The sequence below is a fragment of the Urtica dioica genome, chromosome 12, assembly GCF_054948205.1.
Source record: "Urtica dioica subsp. dioica isolate 48M chromosome 12, U.dioica_male_clone48M_v1_H2, whole genome shotgun sequence".
Lineage (NCBI taxonomy): Eukaryota > Viridiplantae > Streptophyta > Magnoliopsida > Rosales > Urticaceae > Urtica > Urtica dioica.
This window is the reverse complement of record NC_142767.1, coordinates 18,210,663-18,225,472: the sequence shown is the minus strand read 5'-3', so window position 1 is coordinate 18,225,472 and position 14,810 is coordinate 18,210,663. Positions and strand designations below refer to the sequence as shown.

Here is a 14,810-nt window from a genome sequence, read left to right as displayed (position 1 = left end):
ACCTTAGAAGCCATCGCCAAGACTCGAGGAACTCTAGGGACATGCGACGACCCTCCAAATTGAGAAACACTTGTTATTTTATTTTTATTTTTTTTCAAGAGGCCCAACGTACGGATAAGGAAAATAAATGTGCTAGAGAATGCTAAATGTACAGATTAATTACTTGCGATCATAGTCATCAATCATCATACAACTACTACACAGAAAACAAAAAGCCACCTCGTTTTGTGCTTGCTAGGTTTGACGGATTGTTAGAGAACGTGATCAAACTGTATATGAAAGGAAATTCAAGCCTTGAAATTGTTGTGCTAAGTACATCTCAACTGAGATCCCATACAATAATAATACGACTTGTAATAATAATTGCAACAATTCCACGAAGGAGATTATTTGACAACTACCCAAAGACGACTTTAGTTAAAGCATGCATAAAACATAATCTAAAAGATACACACATATTTGACAATAATTATGTATAATTCAAAAGATTTGTTGCGTCTAAGTATTTATCACTGTATTGGTTGAAGCCACATCAGCAAGTCCAGTCCGGATATGGACGTCCTTATGTTGTTGAGTTGAGACTAGGAATGGTAACGAGTATATGTTTGAACGGGCGTACTTTATTTCGTTATCCGTACCCGTTTAATAAAATACTCATTATTAACTCGTTTATTTTAACGGGGTGGGTCACGGGTTTGCGAAATTTCGATGTTTTGTTCGAATACTGCATGAGGGAGAGAGACAGAGAGAGAGATCTTAAAATTAGGGATTTTGAAATTAAATTGGATTTTTCATTTAAAAAATAAATGTAATTAACTAATTAATAAGAGTATAGTAGGTATACAAATAGATGACCTCACTTTCTACGTCAGCATGTTGACTATTTGTTTAATGTTTTCTAAACTTTATCTAGATTAAAATTTACACGTTTGAAGTGACTTAGTCAATACTAAAATCCATGTTTTACATCACATATTAGAGCGAAAAGCTTAATGCACAAAATATAATACGTGCGTAGTACATGTATAATATATATAATATATGTGTGTATGCAGAAAAATTGAGCCAACTCAACCTCACAAGGGGCATAAGCCCTCCCTCAAATTTTTTATTTTTAATAACAGTTTTTACTCAAATTTAATTTCTTTTTTCTTTTATTTTTACCTTAAAAATTTACAAATTAACTATTTCTGATTTATTTTTTTCACTTTAGCCCCACTTAAGTTTAGAATTTAGCTCTGCCTCTGGAAGAACTCGTAGCCATGTCAGGATGTAACTCAAAAATACAGGCATTTGTGGGTTCAATGCGAAAATTGTTATGGATTAAATTATAAAAAAAATTAAATAAAAAATGAATATTTGTGAACGTTGTGAATGTCATTTGAAAATAAGTAGTTCGGATAGAATCGAACTTTTGATTGATCCTGGTACTTGGGAACCTGTGGAGATAACTCCCGCGGAATTTAAAATAAAATAATAATAAATGTCCATGCAAATTTTAATTTTAGTAGAATAAGAACCAATTAAATAACTAGATACACACATATTCATCCTCAACAACAGACGCACCAAAAGTATAAAATATTGTACTAACGCTTAACACACCAATCACCTATTAAAATTTAAAATTATATATCTTTAATCATAAGAAACTATACCAAAAAAATCGTGACTTTATTTTAGATGTTAAGGTTTAGTATTTTTTAATTTAGTTTATTTTTAGACATAATTAAACATGATCTATATTTTGAATATCGCTTTCTATTATTTTTTAAGCTAATATTTTTCATAAAATATAAAGTGACTCTTAGATTTTATAAGAGTGCAATTGCCAATAGCTACTACAAATAGTCGTTAGCATGACGGAGTTTCCATGGCAAAGGTTTATTTTCATCTTGAAAACACATTTGAGTTTCGTTGTGAAAAATTCGACAACAATGACAACTCAAGCAACAACTAGGAGCTAAAATGGCAATTCTGGCAAATCAAGTCTGATCATATTTGATGTTTTTGAACTTGTTATTGTTATTGATCCCGAGTTAATAATTCTAACTTTAAAGTATAGTTCTATTATACTACACGAAATCGAGCTTACATGTATGAAAAAAAAAAAATCATATTAGCTCTTTTTAAATAGACTTTTTTTGGCATCGTCAATATATATTTAAGCGTGTAATTGGGGCATACAAGGTATTTCAACTTCTTGCTGCATATTTTGTCGAAAACTAACTTCTTCTTTTTTTTTTTTTTTTTTTTGAGGAAAGTCGAAAACTAACTTGATAGGTCAATGTATAATATTGGGCGCCACGATCTCATGAAAATATCTTATAATAACATAGTGCGATTTAACTTGATTTCTTTACCTTTTCAAAATACAAAAAATAATTCGATTGATACACAATTGATGTTGACGTGTCCATAATGAGCTCGTTTTGCTTTTGTCTTTGAAAGTAAAGTAGTAAATCGAATATTATTTTTTTACTAAATAAAGAAAATTGGCGATGGGTTTCATGGCTTAGAACCATATTTTATTTATTAGAGCCGATTAGTCTATTCAGAGTAACAAGTTCCATGGCAATTGTGTCACAACTATCGAATCATGTACAAACAAGAGTCGTGTATTTTTTTTATATGAAAGTTCTATTTCTTATGTTACCAAATAAGCTATATGACCATCCCCACAAATACAATAGTTAACAACGTGGTTAGGTACTGACGTGGCAACTACTGCTCTGCCACGTCACGAAGCAATGAATCCGACTGGCATCCACGCTTGCCAATACAGTTAATTAAAGTGCCGTGAGAAAATATATTTTTTATGATTATTTCTAAATAGGATTATCTCACGATTTTTTAAAGGAAGAAATTAATAATGCACACATTTTTATTATTAGAAAGGAGAGACTCATCCTGATCTATCCACGTCACGTGGACGCGGCGAAACGAGTAGAGATTCAACTTTGGACGGTAGAAGAGTGAGAGTTGGTCACTTTTTTTAATTTAATTTTATGTTTTCAGTCCGACTTTGGCTTCTTATTTATATTGCCTCCCTAAGGTAAGCCTCTAATGTCAGTATGTCACCATACAAAATAACTTTTTTCTTACAATGACATCTCTTCCCTTGATAATTAAAAAAAAAAAAAAAACCCATGTGGCTTCTCTAACTGCTACCCTTTTAGGTCATTATTGTTTTGATTAATTTATTCTTACATTTTAGCTTTTTTTTTTTAGGTCATATAAGTGTTTTGTTACTAATATAATATCATAAATGAAATGAATTCAAAAATAACAAAAGTACGTTTAAATTAGGGGTGGCAATTCGGGTCACGTGTCGTGTTCGTGTCGTGTCCTATTCGTTTTCATGTATTTTTTGACAGATCCAAACCCGACCCATTTATTAATCGTGTCTAGGAGCAAAACCCAAACCCGACCCACTATGTTTTTGCCAAACCCAGACCCAACCCATTAAGACCCATTTATTAATCGTGTCTTAATGGACCATGTAACCCACGAACCCACTTAGACCCACAAACTCATTTAGACCACTAAACCTGTTTGAACACGTGAATCGGTTTAGGCCCTTACACATGTTTATTTCAAAATATAAAAATTCTCTAAATCAAATTAATTAAAAAATTAGTCATAATAAGTAATTAATAAAAATACTCCATATAATCAACTAAGCCACCAACATAATATTTGTAATACAAAAGAGAAGTTCAAACACAATCTTTCAAAAAGCAATGTATCTCCAACAGATCATTAACTAGAGATTATTCTATGTAAAGTGGATACACTTCACTTATAATTTGTATTGTATATAATATTTATTCTTATAATTTAATTTGATAGTTGTTTTTAATATTTTAACTGGGTCATTACGGGTTTGATCGTGTTTACCCATTTAATATTCGTGTCTAATCGGGTCCCAATGGGTTGTCGTGTTCGTGTCGTGTTCACCCGTTATTTAATCGTGTTAATCGTGTTCGACACGGATGGATCCAGATCCATTTAAGATCGACCCAAACCCATTTAAACCGTGTCGTAACCGTGCCGTGTCTCGTGTCCGGCCCAAATTGCCACCCCTAGTTTAAATCATTCCTAGGCGCATGAATTGTGATAACACATGTGCATGCATCAAAACAAGCCCGAATTGTTCTCTTTGAAAAAAAAAAAAAAAAATCATTTAAGCCCTACGGCCCTACCAATAAGTCCAAGGTTAATCCGATAAAAAAAAAAATAACAAAAAAAGTCCAAGGTTAACCCCATTAATTGGTACCATGTCAGAAGGGTTGTTTTCTAAAGGTCAAAGGTTGATAATTGTTGACCTTATCTTTTTGACGATATTATCCTTACACGTTACCCTTTTGAATTCGATTGATTAAAAAGATTGCCACGTTTTTTTAGGTAACATAAGTTATGGTTTTTTGCGTTTAACAAAAAAAAATTATAGTAAAAACAAATTTGGTTTTTTTAGTGACTTACAATACATATGTTATTTCTATAAACTAAGATGAATTCTTCTATTATTCTAAATTTTAAAATGAGTTCAAGAGAACATCCTATTTGTTGGACTGAAAATTCGCCTCAAAACAATCTTGAAAATTTGTGATAAAAAAAAATAATCGATTGGAATTTATAAATGTGTTCCAAACTTTCGTTACGATATCGATTTTCCTTCTTAATATTATAGAAATAAATAAAGATTGATTATAGAATAAAAGAATGGCTCATAGCCTTTTCATTAAATATTAAATAAGGATTTTTCAATAAGAAAATAATTATGTAAAACATAAAATAAATGAATAGAGAGTTTAAAGAAAATGGCAGGTGGAATTCTCTCCTCCCCATCCAGATCTTCAAATGGAGGTCTCTATTTATAGACATCATGAGAAGTAAGTGAGCTCTACTTATTTTAGGGGCACGTCGTTGTTGAATAGGTCATCTCCTCTTAGGTCGTGACACGTATGTGGCATGATTCGAAATTGACGAAGCGGTTGAGAGTAGTGGTTAATTGGTTCTCGATCTCTGAGATTCCGAGATTCTAAGATCTCTTTGAAACAATTCACTTACAAGCTAAGCTGAGCCAACGAGCTGAGACGAATAGCTAAACTAACGAGTTGAACTGGAGAGTAAACTGACGAGCTGAGACGGATGACTAAGTTGGCGAACTGAGACGGAGAGCTAAGCTGTCGAGCTGAGCCGACGGGCTAAGCTGACTAGCTGAACCATATGATTAAGCTGGCGAGTTTAGCGGCTTATCCCACTATTTATCGTGAGTTGGGATTCTAGATTAATATATGAGTCTGAATCAAACTGATCAATTTTGACTCAAACAAATTCGTATTAGTGAAAGACATTCAACATCTAACTTTTAGTCCTTAGCTAACTCTTACCATTTGCTTCTTTATACAAAAATAAAAATTGTGGCATTCTTATTTTTCTTCTTTTAACTTTTGTTTTTGTATTTACGTGGATCTTTCTTTTGTTCGTGTAGTTGTATATTCTAAGAAATGTTCTATCTAATTGAACTTTTTATAATTTATTTCTTAAATAAGCTATATAATAAGGATGTTTAAATGTATACGCGCAAATGCTATATACAATATCTAAATAGTATATTATATGCTGCATGTAAAATTATTTTTTATTATTCGTTACTTCCCGTAAGAACCTAATATAAGCTTTCATTTAATTTACTGATAATATCTTATAACTACTACTAATATCTATCATTTATATAAATGGCATGAATGAATTTTTATAAGAGATAAAATTGGGTATTATTTTCCATCTTATCATTTTTTATATTTTTCTTTTTCTAAGTGCATCGGTATATTATACTGCAATTACAAAAATATTAATCCTAATCTCAATAAAAATTAACCCACGTTCCAACTCTATCTTACCATTGACATTTTGAAGATTGTGGTTGGACAATTAAACCAGCTTAATAGCCCGTCTTTCTTTTAAAAATAGTTACAATTTTATTTTGTTAAGAAAATAACTCAACATGTTTGAGTAAATTAATTAACTAAAAATTAAATTAATTTAATTAAGAGAATAAATTAATTTTTGTTAATTAATTAATTTATTACGAAATTGATGTACTATTTTTTAAATAAAATAAAACTCTAGCTATAATCTTAAAAAAAGCTAATAAATGGACTAATTGTAACAAATTTTTTATATTTTTTCCTCACAAGGTAAATGTGCGTTAATTAAAGTATTTAGGAAAAAATATTTGCTGCCATACAAAGAATTAGAAAGCGAAGCAGGGCCATGAATTGGCAAGCATGTAACGTTAATGTAATTAAGGGTACAGTTTTTCTAGATATGCACAGTTACGTGTACGTATGCATCGAATTTATTCTTTTAAATTGAAATACAAGTATATCTCTAATATCAAACGGAACAAAACAAGGTTATTATAGTAATTGCATCATTGACGCAATAAGTCAATTTATTTATTATAATCAATTATAATTTTTTTTTCATTTATTTATTTATAAAAAATTGAGTAGTTTCCCAGTCTGGTTCGCTTCCTCTTTTTCTTTTCCCAGACTCCATGAAAGCTGACACCTTCAATTATATATATATACACCTATATAAACTCACCCACTCTCTCACATTTTCGCTAACCCAAACCAAAGAGTTCTCAAGAATCAAACGATCAAGCGTCGTTTTAATTTTCTAAATTCTTTCCGTCGGATCAGCAAAAACAGAACGTTTTTTTTTCCCTCTTTCCTTTCTCTTGTTCTTTTCTTCTTCAGCCATGTCCATGAACGCACTCGCAGCGACGAGCCGTAACTTTCGCAAAGCGGCGAGGCTCTTAGGCCTCGACTCCAAGATTGAGCAGAGCCTTCTGATTCCTTTCAGAGAGATCAAGGTTCGTTTCGAGGCTCTCATTTTTTTTTTCCTTTTCGAATTCTCCGAAATCCAGTTCTGTTTGTTTGTTTGTTTCATTTCGTTTCGTTTCCCGAGAAATCCGAAAAGTAACCGTCGTTTTCTACCAGGTAGAGTGCACGATTCCCAAGGACGACGGGACTTTGGTGTCGTATGTAGGATTCAGAATCCAACACGACAATGCTCGTGGACCGATGAAAGGAGGGATCAGATATCATCCAGAGGTACTTTGAATGAATGATGAACACAGAATTAGATTTGAATTTTGATTTTTTGTTTATCCGATTGATCTTGGTTTGTTTCTTTTCTTCTTCTTCTTCTTCTTTTGTAAAATTCTGTTCTTTAGAATGTTTTATTCGTCTCTTTTTTTATGATGTGATTGCACTTTTTGGCTTTTTTATTCAATTAGTTTAGTAATAACAGTAACAAATTTACACCAAAAGGTTATTTTGGGATCTTTGTTTGTTGTACCAAGTCAACGGCGAATCAAAAGGCTGTTGCTTTCTTTGTACTTTCTGTTCTTGGATTCAAAACTCAATTGTTGAAAGTTGAAACCATGACTATGAATTTCTAAGAGATCTCTCTCTCTTTTTGTTTTTTTTTTTTTTTTTACTGAATTGGTGTACTATTATTGGGAATGAAGGTAGACCCAGATGAGGTAAACGCTCTGGCTCAACTGATGACGTGGAAGACGGCGGTGGCGGATATTCCGTACGGTGGAGCCAAAGGAGGAATCGGATGTAATCCAAGAGAGCTGAGCTTAACCGAATTGGAGCGTCTCACTCGTGTCTTCACTCAGAAGATCCACGATCTCATCGGTATTCACACCGATGTCCCCGCGCCAGATATGGGAACTAATTCCCAGGTTTGTTAGATTGATCCAATAATTTCATTCCCTATTCATTTGATTCTTTCCTTACATTTGGTGTTGATTTTTCTTTTTGCAGACAATGGCGTGGATTTTGGATGAGTACTCTAAGTTCCACGGTCACTCTCCGGCTGTTGTGACAGGGAAGCCCATTGTAAGCCCTGGATTAAGAGATTATGAAATTAAAAAAAATTGTTTTTGGATAAATATTTATTGTGTTTGTGTGGTTTTTTTTTTTAAGGATCTCGGGGGTTCTCTTGGACGCGAAGCTGCGACTGGGCGCGGAGTGGTTTTCGCCACGGAAGCGTTACTTGCTGATTACGGAAAGTCCATCGAGGGTTTGACATTTGTTATCCAGGTATGTATATAGATATATATATCTATGATTATGGATTGTTCGAGATATTCAATTGATGATTTTTTTTTTTTTTTTTTTTGTGTGTAGGGGTTTGGAAATGTGGGTTCTTGGGCAGCTAAGCTGATTCACGAGAGAGGCGGGAAGGTGATCGCCGTGAGTGACATCAGCGGTGCGATCAAGAGCTCGGACGGGATAGACATACCCGAGTTGTTGAAGCACAAAGAAGGAAATGGAAGCTTAGCCGATTTCGGCGGTGGGGTTTCCATGGACCCGACTGAACTGCTCGTTCACGACTGCGATGTTCTGATCCCTTGTGCTCTCGGCGGAGTTTTGAACAAGTACGAGTCTCTCCAATCTATAATATGATTCTATTAAACATATGATTTCTGCTTTTTTTTTTATTTATTTTTTTATTCCTGTAAATGGTTATAATGTTCGTCGCTTGTTCTTTGAAGGGAAAATGCTGCTCATGTGAAGGCCAAGTTCATCATCGAGGCAGCCAATCACCCAACCGATCCCGAAGCTGACGAGGTAATATTTCACTTCATTTAATAAGCTTTGTAAATATTTATACATAAAAAAAAAAAAGAGTTCAAACCTTGATGAAGTTTTCATAATTTTCCGTGGCTGCAGATTCTATCTAAGAAAGGAGTGATCATTCTTCCCGATATTTACGCTAACGCCGGGGGTGTCACAGTCAGCTACTTCGAGTGGGTTCAGGTAAATAAATAAATCGAAGTGGAAAAAGAGTGGCTTGAGATATTCTATTCATTCAGTTATTTATTTTTATTTATTTGTTTCTGTTTGTTAAATCAGAATATTCAAGGCTTCATGTGGGATGAAGAGAAGGTGAACGACGAGCTGAAGAAATACATGACAAGAGCTTTTCACAATATAAAGAACATGTGCAAAACCCACGAATGCGATCTCAGAATGGGAGCTTTCACATTGGGAGTGAATCGTGTGGCTCGTGCCACCGTGCTGAGGGGCTGGGAAGCTTAAAAAAAAAGCTTCGACTTTTATTCATGTCGCTGGTTTGACGTTTTTTTTTTCCCAACTGATTACTCATTCTTTTGAGTTGAATTGTTAACCAAAAAAAAAAAGGAACTGTTATCCTTTTCAGCATTTGTCCCTCCTTCATAAAGTGTCAATTGTTTTCAATTCCAAATCATTAATTTACAAAGGAATAAAAATTTCGCGTTGTCGTTTATTTACATCTTTGTTATGCTTTTGTTAAGACTCTAATTTCTAGTTCAACAAGTTGTTAAGATTATTATGAGTAGTTCCAAATCTGAATAAACCAAAAATGCTTGCCCATAACTGTACTGACACAGTTTCATGAGAAAGAAGATAACCCTTAACTTCAAAAGCATGGTCTCTGTGACCACATTTTCTATCCATATTTTGTTTTTCTGTTATTCTGGAGTTAGAAAAATATCTATTAAAAGAAAAAGCTTATCCTCAAAGATCTGAAATGGCTTCCATTGCCATCTCTGCTTCACTACAACGAGCGTGTAGCTCAAGCCACATTACTACTAAGAAGCAAAACCCTGAAGCGAGAGTCGCCCGATCTTTGGGAACAAAGCAGAGTAGTAATGTCGTGACTCTCAACGTCGAAAGCCAAACAAAAAGCTCGGGACTGGTCGAAAAGCCAGTACACAACGTCGAAATTGAAGCTCAGATCGATGGTTCGGTTGAACCAGAATCGGGTGGCGTGAGATTTAAGGACGAGCGATGGAAAAAGGGCACGTGGGATTTGAATATGTTTGTCAGGGACGGAAGAATCGACTGGGACGATCTCATTGTTTCAGGTAATCTCTCATAGAATCCACATAATATATTTTTATTAATTTATTTTCTTTGATGAGGCATTATTATTATTATTATTGCAGAAGCAAAAAGGAGAAAGTTTCTTGAGATATATCCACAAGCATCGACGAACGAAGACCCGGTTCTATTCATGACCACAATCATTCCTTGGTGGGCTTGGCTGAAGAGATCTTATCTCCCGGAAGCTGAGCTTCTCAACGGTGTGTAAATAAAACTCTTTAAATGAAAATAATATATATAATTTTTTTTAACAGATTTATATATTTATGAACATGTGGTACAGGTAGAGCTGCGATGGTTGGATTCTTCATGGCTTACGTTGTAGATGCATTGACAGGGCTTGGAATGGTCGGACAGACCGGTAATTTCGTGTTCAAGGCAGGGGTGTTTTTGACAGTCTTTGGTGTAATTTTCTTCAGGCAAACCCAAGACTTTGACAACCTTAGGAAGCTGGCTAATGAAGCTACCTTGTATGACAAGCAATGGAAATCTACGTGGGAAGATCAGGAGAAAGAGATTTAAGCTTTCCTTATATTAGGCTTCTGTAATATTTGGGTTTTCTCTCTTGATTGCTGAATAACTGGATTTTATATAATAATAATAAGAGAGCTTATCTCAAAGCTCTGATATTTGGAAGACTACCATTTGCTATCTGATTAGTGATTATTATTATTTTTCAAATTATTAATTAGTTGAGCCTGACACTACTACTAGTGATTTATTTATGATTATCACAAACTTCTTCATGACGTGTATTCCTAAAATATGAATATGAAATAGAGTGCATATTTCAACGGAATATATATATTATTATTATTATTATTATTATTATATCTTTCGTTCTTACACGAAAAGTGGTTTTTGTTCATCACAATTCACATCATGTTAATTTTTTGAAGTCCTATTAAAATACTTTATCACAGTTAATAGCTTGGAAAAAAGTGCACCAAAATGTTAAAGACGAATAAGTACAGGCATGTGACGATTGGCGATGCAAAATACTCAATTCTTAACAATCCTGAGGCTGAGTCTGGTCCAATCTCTACTACTCAGCTTTCACTTCTCAGTACCAACATGAAGAGAAGTAAAGAGCTCAAGACAAAAGTTGAACAAAAAAAATGTCAAAAGAAAAAAATTATTTACATCATCTCCAAGAAATAGAATCGTGATGTAAATCACGATGAAAGAGAATTTAACTCTGAACATAATGCATGAATAATATGGGAGAAAACTGTTCCATCGAACTTGAAACAAAATAAATAAATGTAGTATATCTCATCAAATTATGAACGTATATTATCTCATCAAATTGCAAGAATCAACAAACATATAAAGTATAAAAGAAAGCACCAAAGAAAGCACAACACCGGTGAGTATTTTATCAGCAATTTGACATTATTATGTCCTGTATGATATATAAATATGGAATATCAAATTATGAACACATCATCATATTTATTTATCACCTTTTATATGTTTTATAAATATTTTATGCATCGTATATAAATATAATTTGATATATTAGACATTTAAGCACAAAGTATACAATAGACCAATTAATAATTTTTGGTTTTTTGGTTTGCACACTTGGGTTATAATGTTATATACAAACTTACAAAGTATAACGACGACGATAAATATTATTATTCTATACACGAAAAAGATAAAAAGAAAAGAAAGAAAAATACTGTTACCGTTTCCCAGATTTTTATATAAAAAAGGGAATAAAACCAATACTTTATTTATTTATATAGTTCATCTCCCGCACAATTTGCAGTCCGCGGGGATCTTACTTTTACTTTAATTTCTCTCTCTCCTCTTCAACAATGGCGTCACCGTCTCCGACCTCTCCGCCGTCGCCTCCGACTCCGATCGACAGCTCCGACGTGGAGCGCCGCCTACGCGAGGCCGAGGATCGGTTACGCGACGCCATTGAGGAGCTTCAGCGCCGGCAGCGGAGCGCCGCCGCGCGAGGAACCGTTCCGCATCTTCCGTGCCACCACGCCAGCGACGAGTCGTGCGTCGCCAACGCCATCGGAAACCTCTGCCAGAGCTTCCTCCTCTCGTACGGAGTCCGCGTCGGCATCGGGATTCTCCTCCGCGCCTTCAAGCTTGCTCGCCGCCAGTCATATTCTTCGCTGCTGGACCTCAAGGTAACGGAGTTCCGATTTCGTTGAAGATTCTCTTCTGTTTCCTCTGTGGCTTTTGTGTGAATTTGAGTTGGAAATTTTTGATCGGTGATGGAATAGGATAGATTTCAAGGTTTTGTCATAGCTAGGGTTTGAAATTGTTCATTTCGTTGGTTTATCGGATGTAAGTTTCGTGCTAGGGCTCTATTTAGAGTGTAAATGTGATCATTCAAAATGAAAGTCGTTTAGTAGAGAAATTTCAAGTGTCAGCTTTTTATGATTGCAGAGAAGATCAATCACTACGAATCTTTATGTCAATTAGTGGTTGAATTGGATAATAGTTGGTTTAGAAAACAATTGGCTTTTTCATAAACAGACTATTGCAATGGAAGGTGAAGCCAGAATTTGTGTTATGTGCAGCAACTTGTCTCTGAGAGAGATCTAATTGTAAGAGAAGAAGCTTGCCGTATTGGTTTATTTTTTGGCGGCTTCACCGGATCATATCACGCCTTAAGATGCTTATTAAGAAAATTGAGGAGGAAAGAGACGCCGTTCAATGCGTAAGATTTCTTATTGCTATATTATGTACTTTATCGGCTGATGATTTACAGGTGCATAAAACGGTTTTGATCTATTCATGTGTGAAAATGATTTCCTTGTTTGGGACTTGTTATGAATTGATGTTGGAACAGGATTTTGGCTGGTTCAATCGCTGGTTTGTCCGTTTTAGCCTTGGATGACTCAAACCGTCGTCGAACACTTGCATTATATCTATTGGCTAGGCTAGCACAGGTATTCTTCTAATAAGGGTGATATCACTTGTGAATCTTCAAAGCCAATATGTAACCCGTACTGTTTTAATGAATTCTCTCTCTTTCACCAGTGTGCTTACAATTCTGCAAAGTCCAAAAACAAGTTCCATCTCTGGGGAAGCCATTGGAGCCACGGGGACTCTTTGCTCTTTGTTATCGCTTCTGCACAGGTAATTGGAATCTATTCTAGTGTCAAGTTCATAATACCAATTTTTCATCCAAGCATGAATAGTGCCATGTGGGCTTTCTCTATCCTCAATCTGTCAGATTTAAACTATTTTTTATTTCCATTTCTTCAATTCCCATGTATTATCTTACAATTGCCTTCAGATTATGTACGCCTTTGTAATGCGCCCCGAGAGCCTGCCAAAATCATTCCAAGATTTCATTCAGAAAACTGGGCCAGTTTCAAAGCCCGTGTACAGGGCAGTTAGAGATTGTTGTAGAGGGTTTCCCGTCGATGTTGCCTCGCTCTCTACCTATTTGTCCGATAAAAGTAACTCCAAGAACATCAAATTGGATGAATTTCCCTCGATCATCCCTTGCTCTGTTATTCATCCAGACTCAAGTTCGTGTTTAGCTCATAATGCAAATGCAACATCAGCCACATTCAGGAAAACGTTTCCTCTTTATTTCTCCTTGACGTTTGTCCCATTTGTCGTTCTACACCTCCAAAAGGTATGTTTTCTCTACATGTACTTGTTCTTATTATACTTGTGACGTTGTCCTTTTGGGGACTCAATTCGCATAAATAAATTAAATAAGTGCTTTATTCCTCAAGTAGAAGTTGTACTTATGGCACCCAACTTATTGATATGCTTTAAAGAAAATATGTCTATCTTCTTCCCTTTTCCTGAAATACTCACAAGCCTTCGTTATCTTGATGCTTCTAGTTCATGGATTCCCCAGCTCGTACCTGTTGGCTCGCTGTTAAAAATGCTGTTAGATCAACATCATTCTTGTCCGCATTTGTTGGAATCTTTCAGGTAGCTTGGTTTTTCATACACATTCTCTAACTAACCTAAAATCTGCATACGCTGGTTCTTATGTGCTCTGTGACGATGACGATGATGATGATGATGATGATAGGGGGTCATATGTCTTCATAGAAAAGTTTCCTCGAAAGACCACAAGCTTGTGTATTGGATTGCAGGTGCTGTCTCTGCGCTTTCAATATTAATAGAGAAAAAAGCTCGACGTGGCGAACTTGCGTTGTATGTTCTTCCACGGGCCGGAGATTCTTTATGGTATATCTTAGTGAACCGCCATATTGTACCAAAAATCAAGAACGCTGAGGTATTATTTCACTCACTCTTTTTTTCGCTCCAATATAAAACCAGGGTCCTATATTTGGATACCCTTTGTTAGTTTATATGACCTGAGTCACGTAGAATTGCAAAGAGTAATTACTTTGCTGAATTGAATAGGTGATCTTGTTTTCCATGTGTATGGGAGGAATAATGTACTACTTGGAACACGAGCCAGAGACCATGGCACCGTTCCTAAGGGGTCTGATACGGCGATTCCTTGCTAGCAGAATCAGCAATCCGAGCTCTCCACCGAACCGGAACGCCTCATACACACACTTGAATCTCGAAGCCATGAATAAGCCTAAGCTGGAAGAGAGTGAAGATGCCAAGGCTTCACCTTCTGCGAAATACAATCTCGAATCCATACAGGGACTATAAGCTGAGGTAAGTCAGACAGAGAAGGGATATCTATTTTTTTTAAGAATTTTTTCTGACAGGTTTGGGGATTTTTACCCTCTGAGGTCATGAAATGCAATAATTTCTAGCGATCTCTTCTCATTCTTGTATAAAAAAAAAAAAAAAAAAAAAGGCATGCACTTGTTGTACTGAACATTTGATGAAGTGAATCAAATAGAAACTGTCGTTTCTCGTTTGGAA

General features: G+C 35.1%; 3 protein-coding genes across 3 annotated transcripts; all 3 read left to right on the top strand.

Moving 5' to 3' along the window:
• Positions 1-6,543: 6,543 nt before the first annotated feature.
• Positions 6,544-9,346, top strand: LOC149379827 (glutamate dehydrogenase 2). Its single transcript, XM_089602817.1, has 9 exons — positions 6,544-6,893; positions 7,021-7,130; positions 7,550-7,771; positions 7,854-7,928; positions 8,016-8,132; positions 8,220-8,470; positions 8,588-8,663; positions 8,766-8,852; positions 8,949-9,346. Exons 1-9 carry the CDS (start codon positions 6,776-6,778, stop codon positions 9,132-9,134), a joined length of 1,242 nt encoding a protein of 413 aa, XP_089458943.1. The 5' UTR covers positions 6,544-6,775; the 3' UTR covers positions 9,135-9,346.
• Positions 9,347-9,484: 138 nt separating this feature from the next.
• On the top strand, positions 9,485-10,666 carry LOC149379826 (light-harvesting complex-like protein 3 isotype 1, chloroplastic). The gene is made up of 3 exons (XM_089602818.1): positions 9,485-9,943; positions 10,025-10,162; positions 10,246-10,666. The coding sequence occupies exons 1-3, from the start codon at positions 9,607-9,609 to the stop codon at positions 10,482-10,484; spliced, it is 714 nt and encodes a 237-aa protein (XP_089458944.1). The 5' UTR covers positions 9,485-9,606; the 3' UTR covers positions 10,485-10,666.
• Positions 10,667-11,693: 1,027 nt separating this feature from the next.
• Positions 11,694-14,810, top strand: LOC149379825 (Mitochondrial import inner membrane translocase subunit Tim17/Tim22/Tim23 family protein). The gene is made up of 8 exons (XM_089604315.1): positions 11,694-12,115; positions 12,512-12,651; positions 12,784-12,883; positions 12,975-13,073; positions 13,234-13,581; positions 13,797-13,889; positions 13,993-14,199; positions 14,331-14,810. Exons 1-8 carry the CDS (start codon positions 11,789-11,791, stop codon positions 14,589-14,591), a joined length of 1,575 nt encoding a protein of 524 aa, XP_089460441.1. The 5' UTR covers positions 11,694-11,788; the 3' UTR covers positions 14,592-14,810.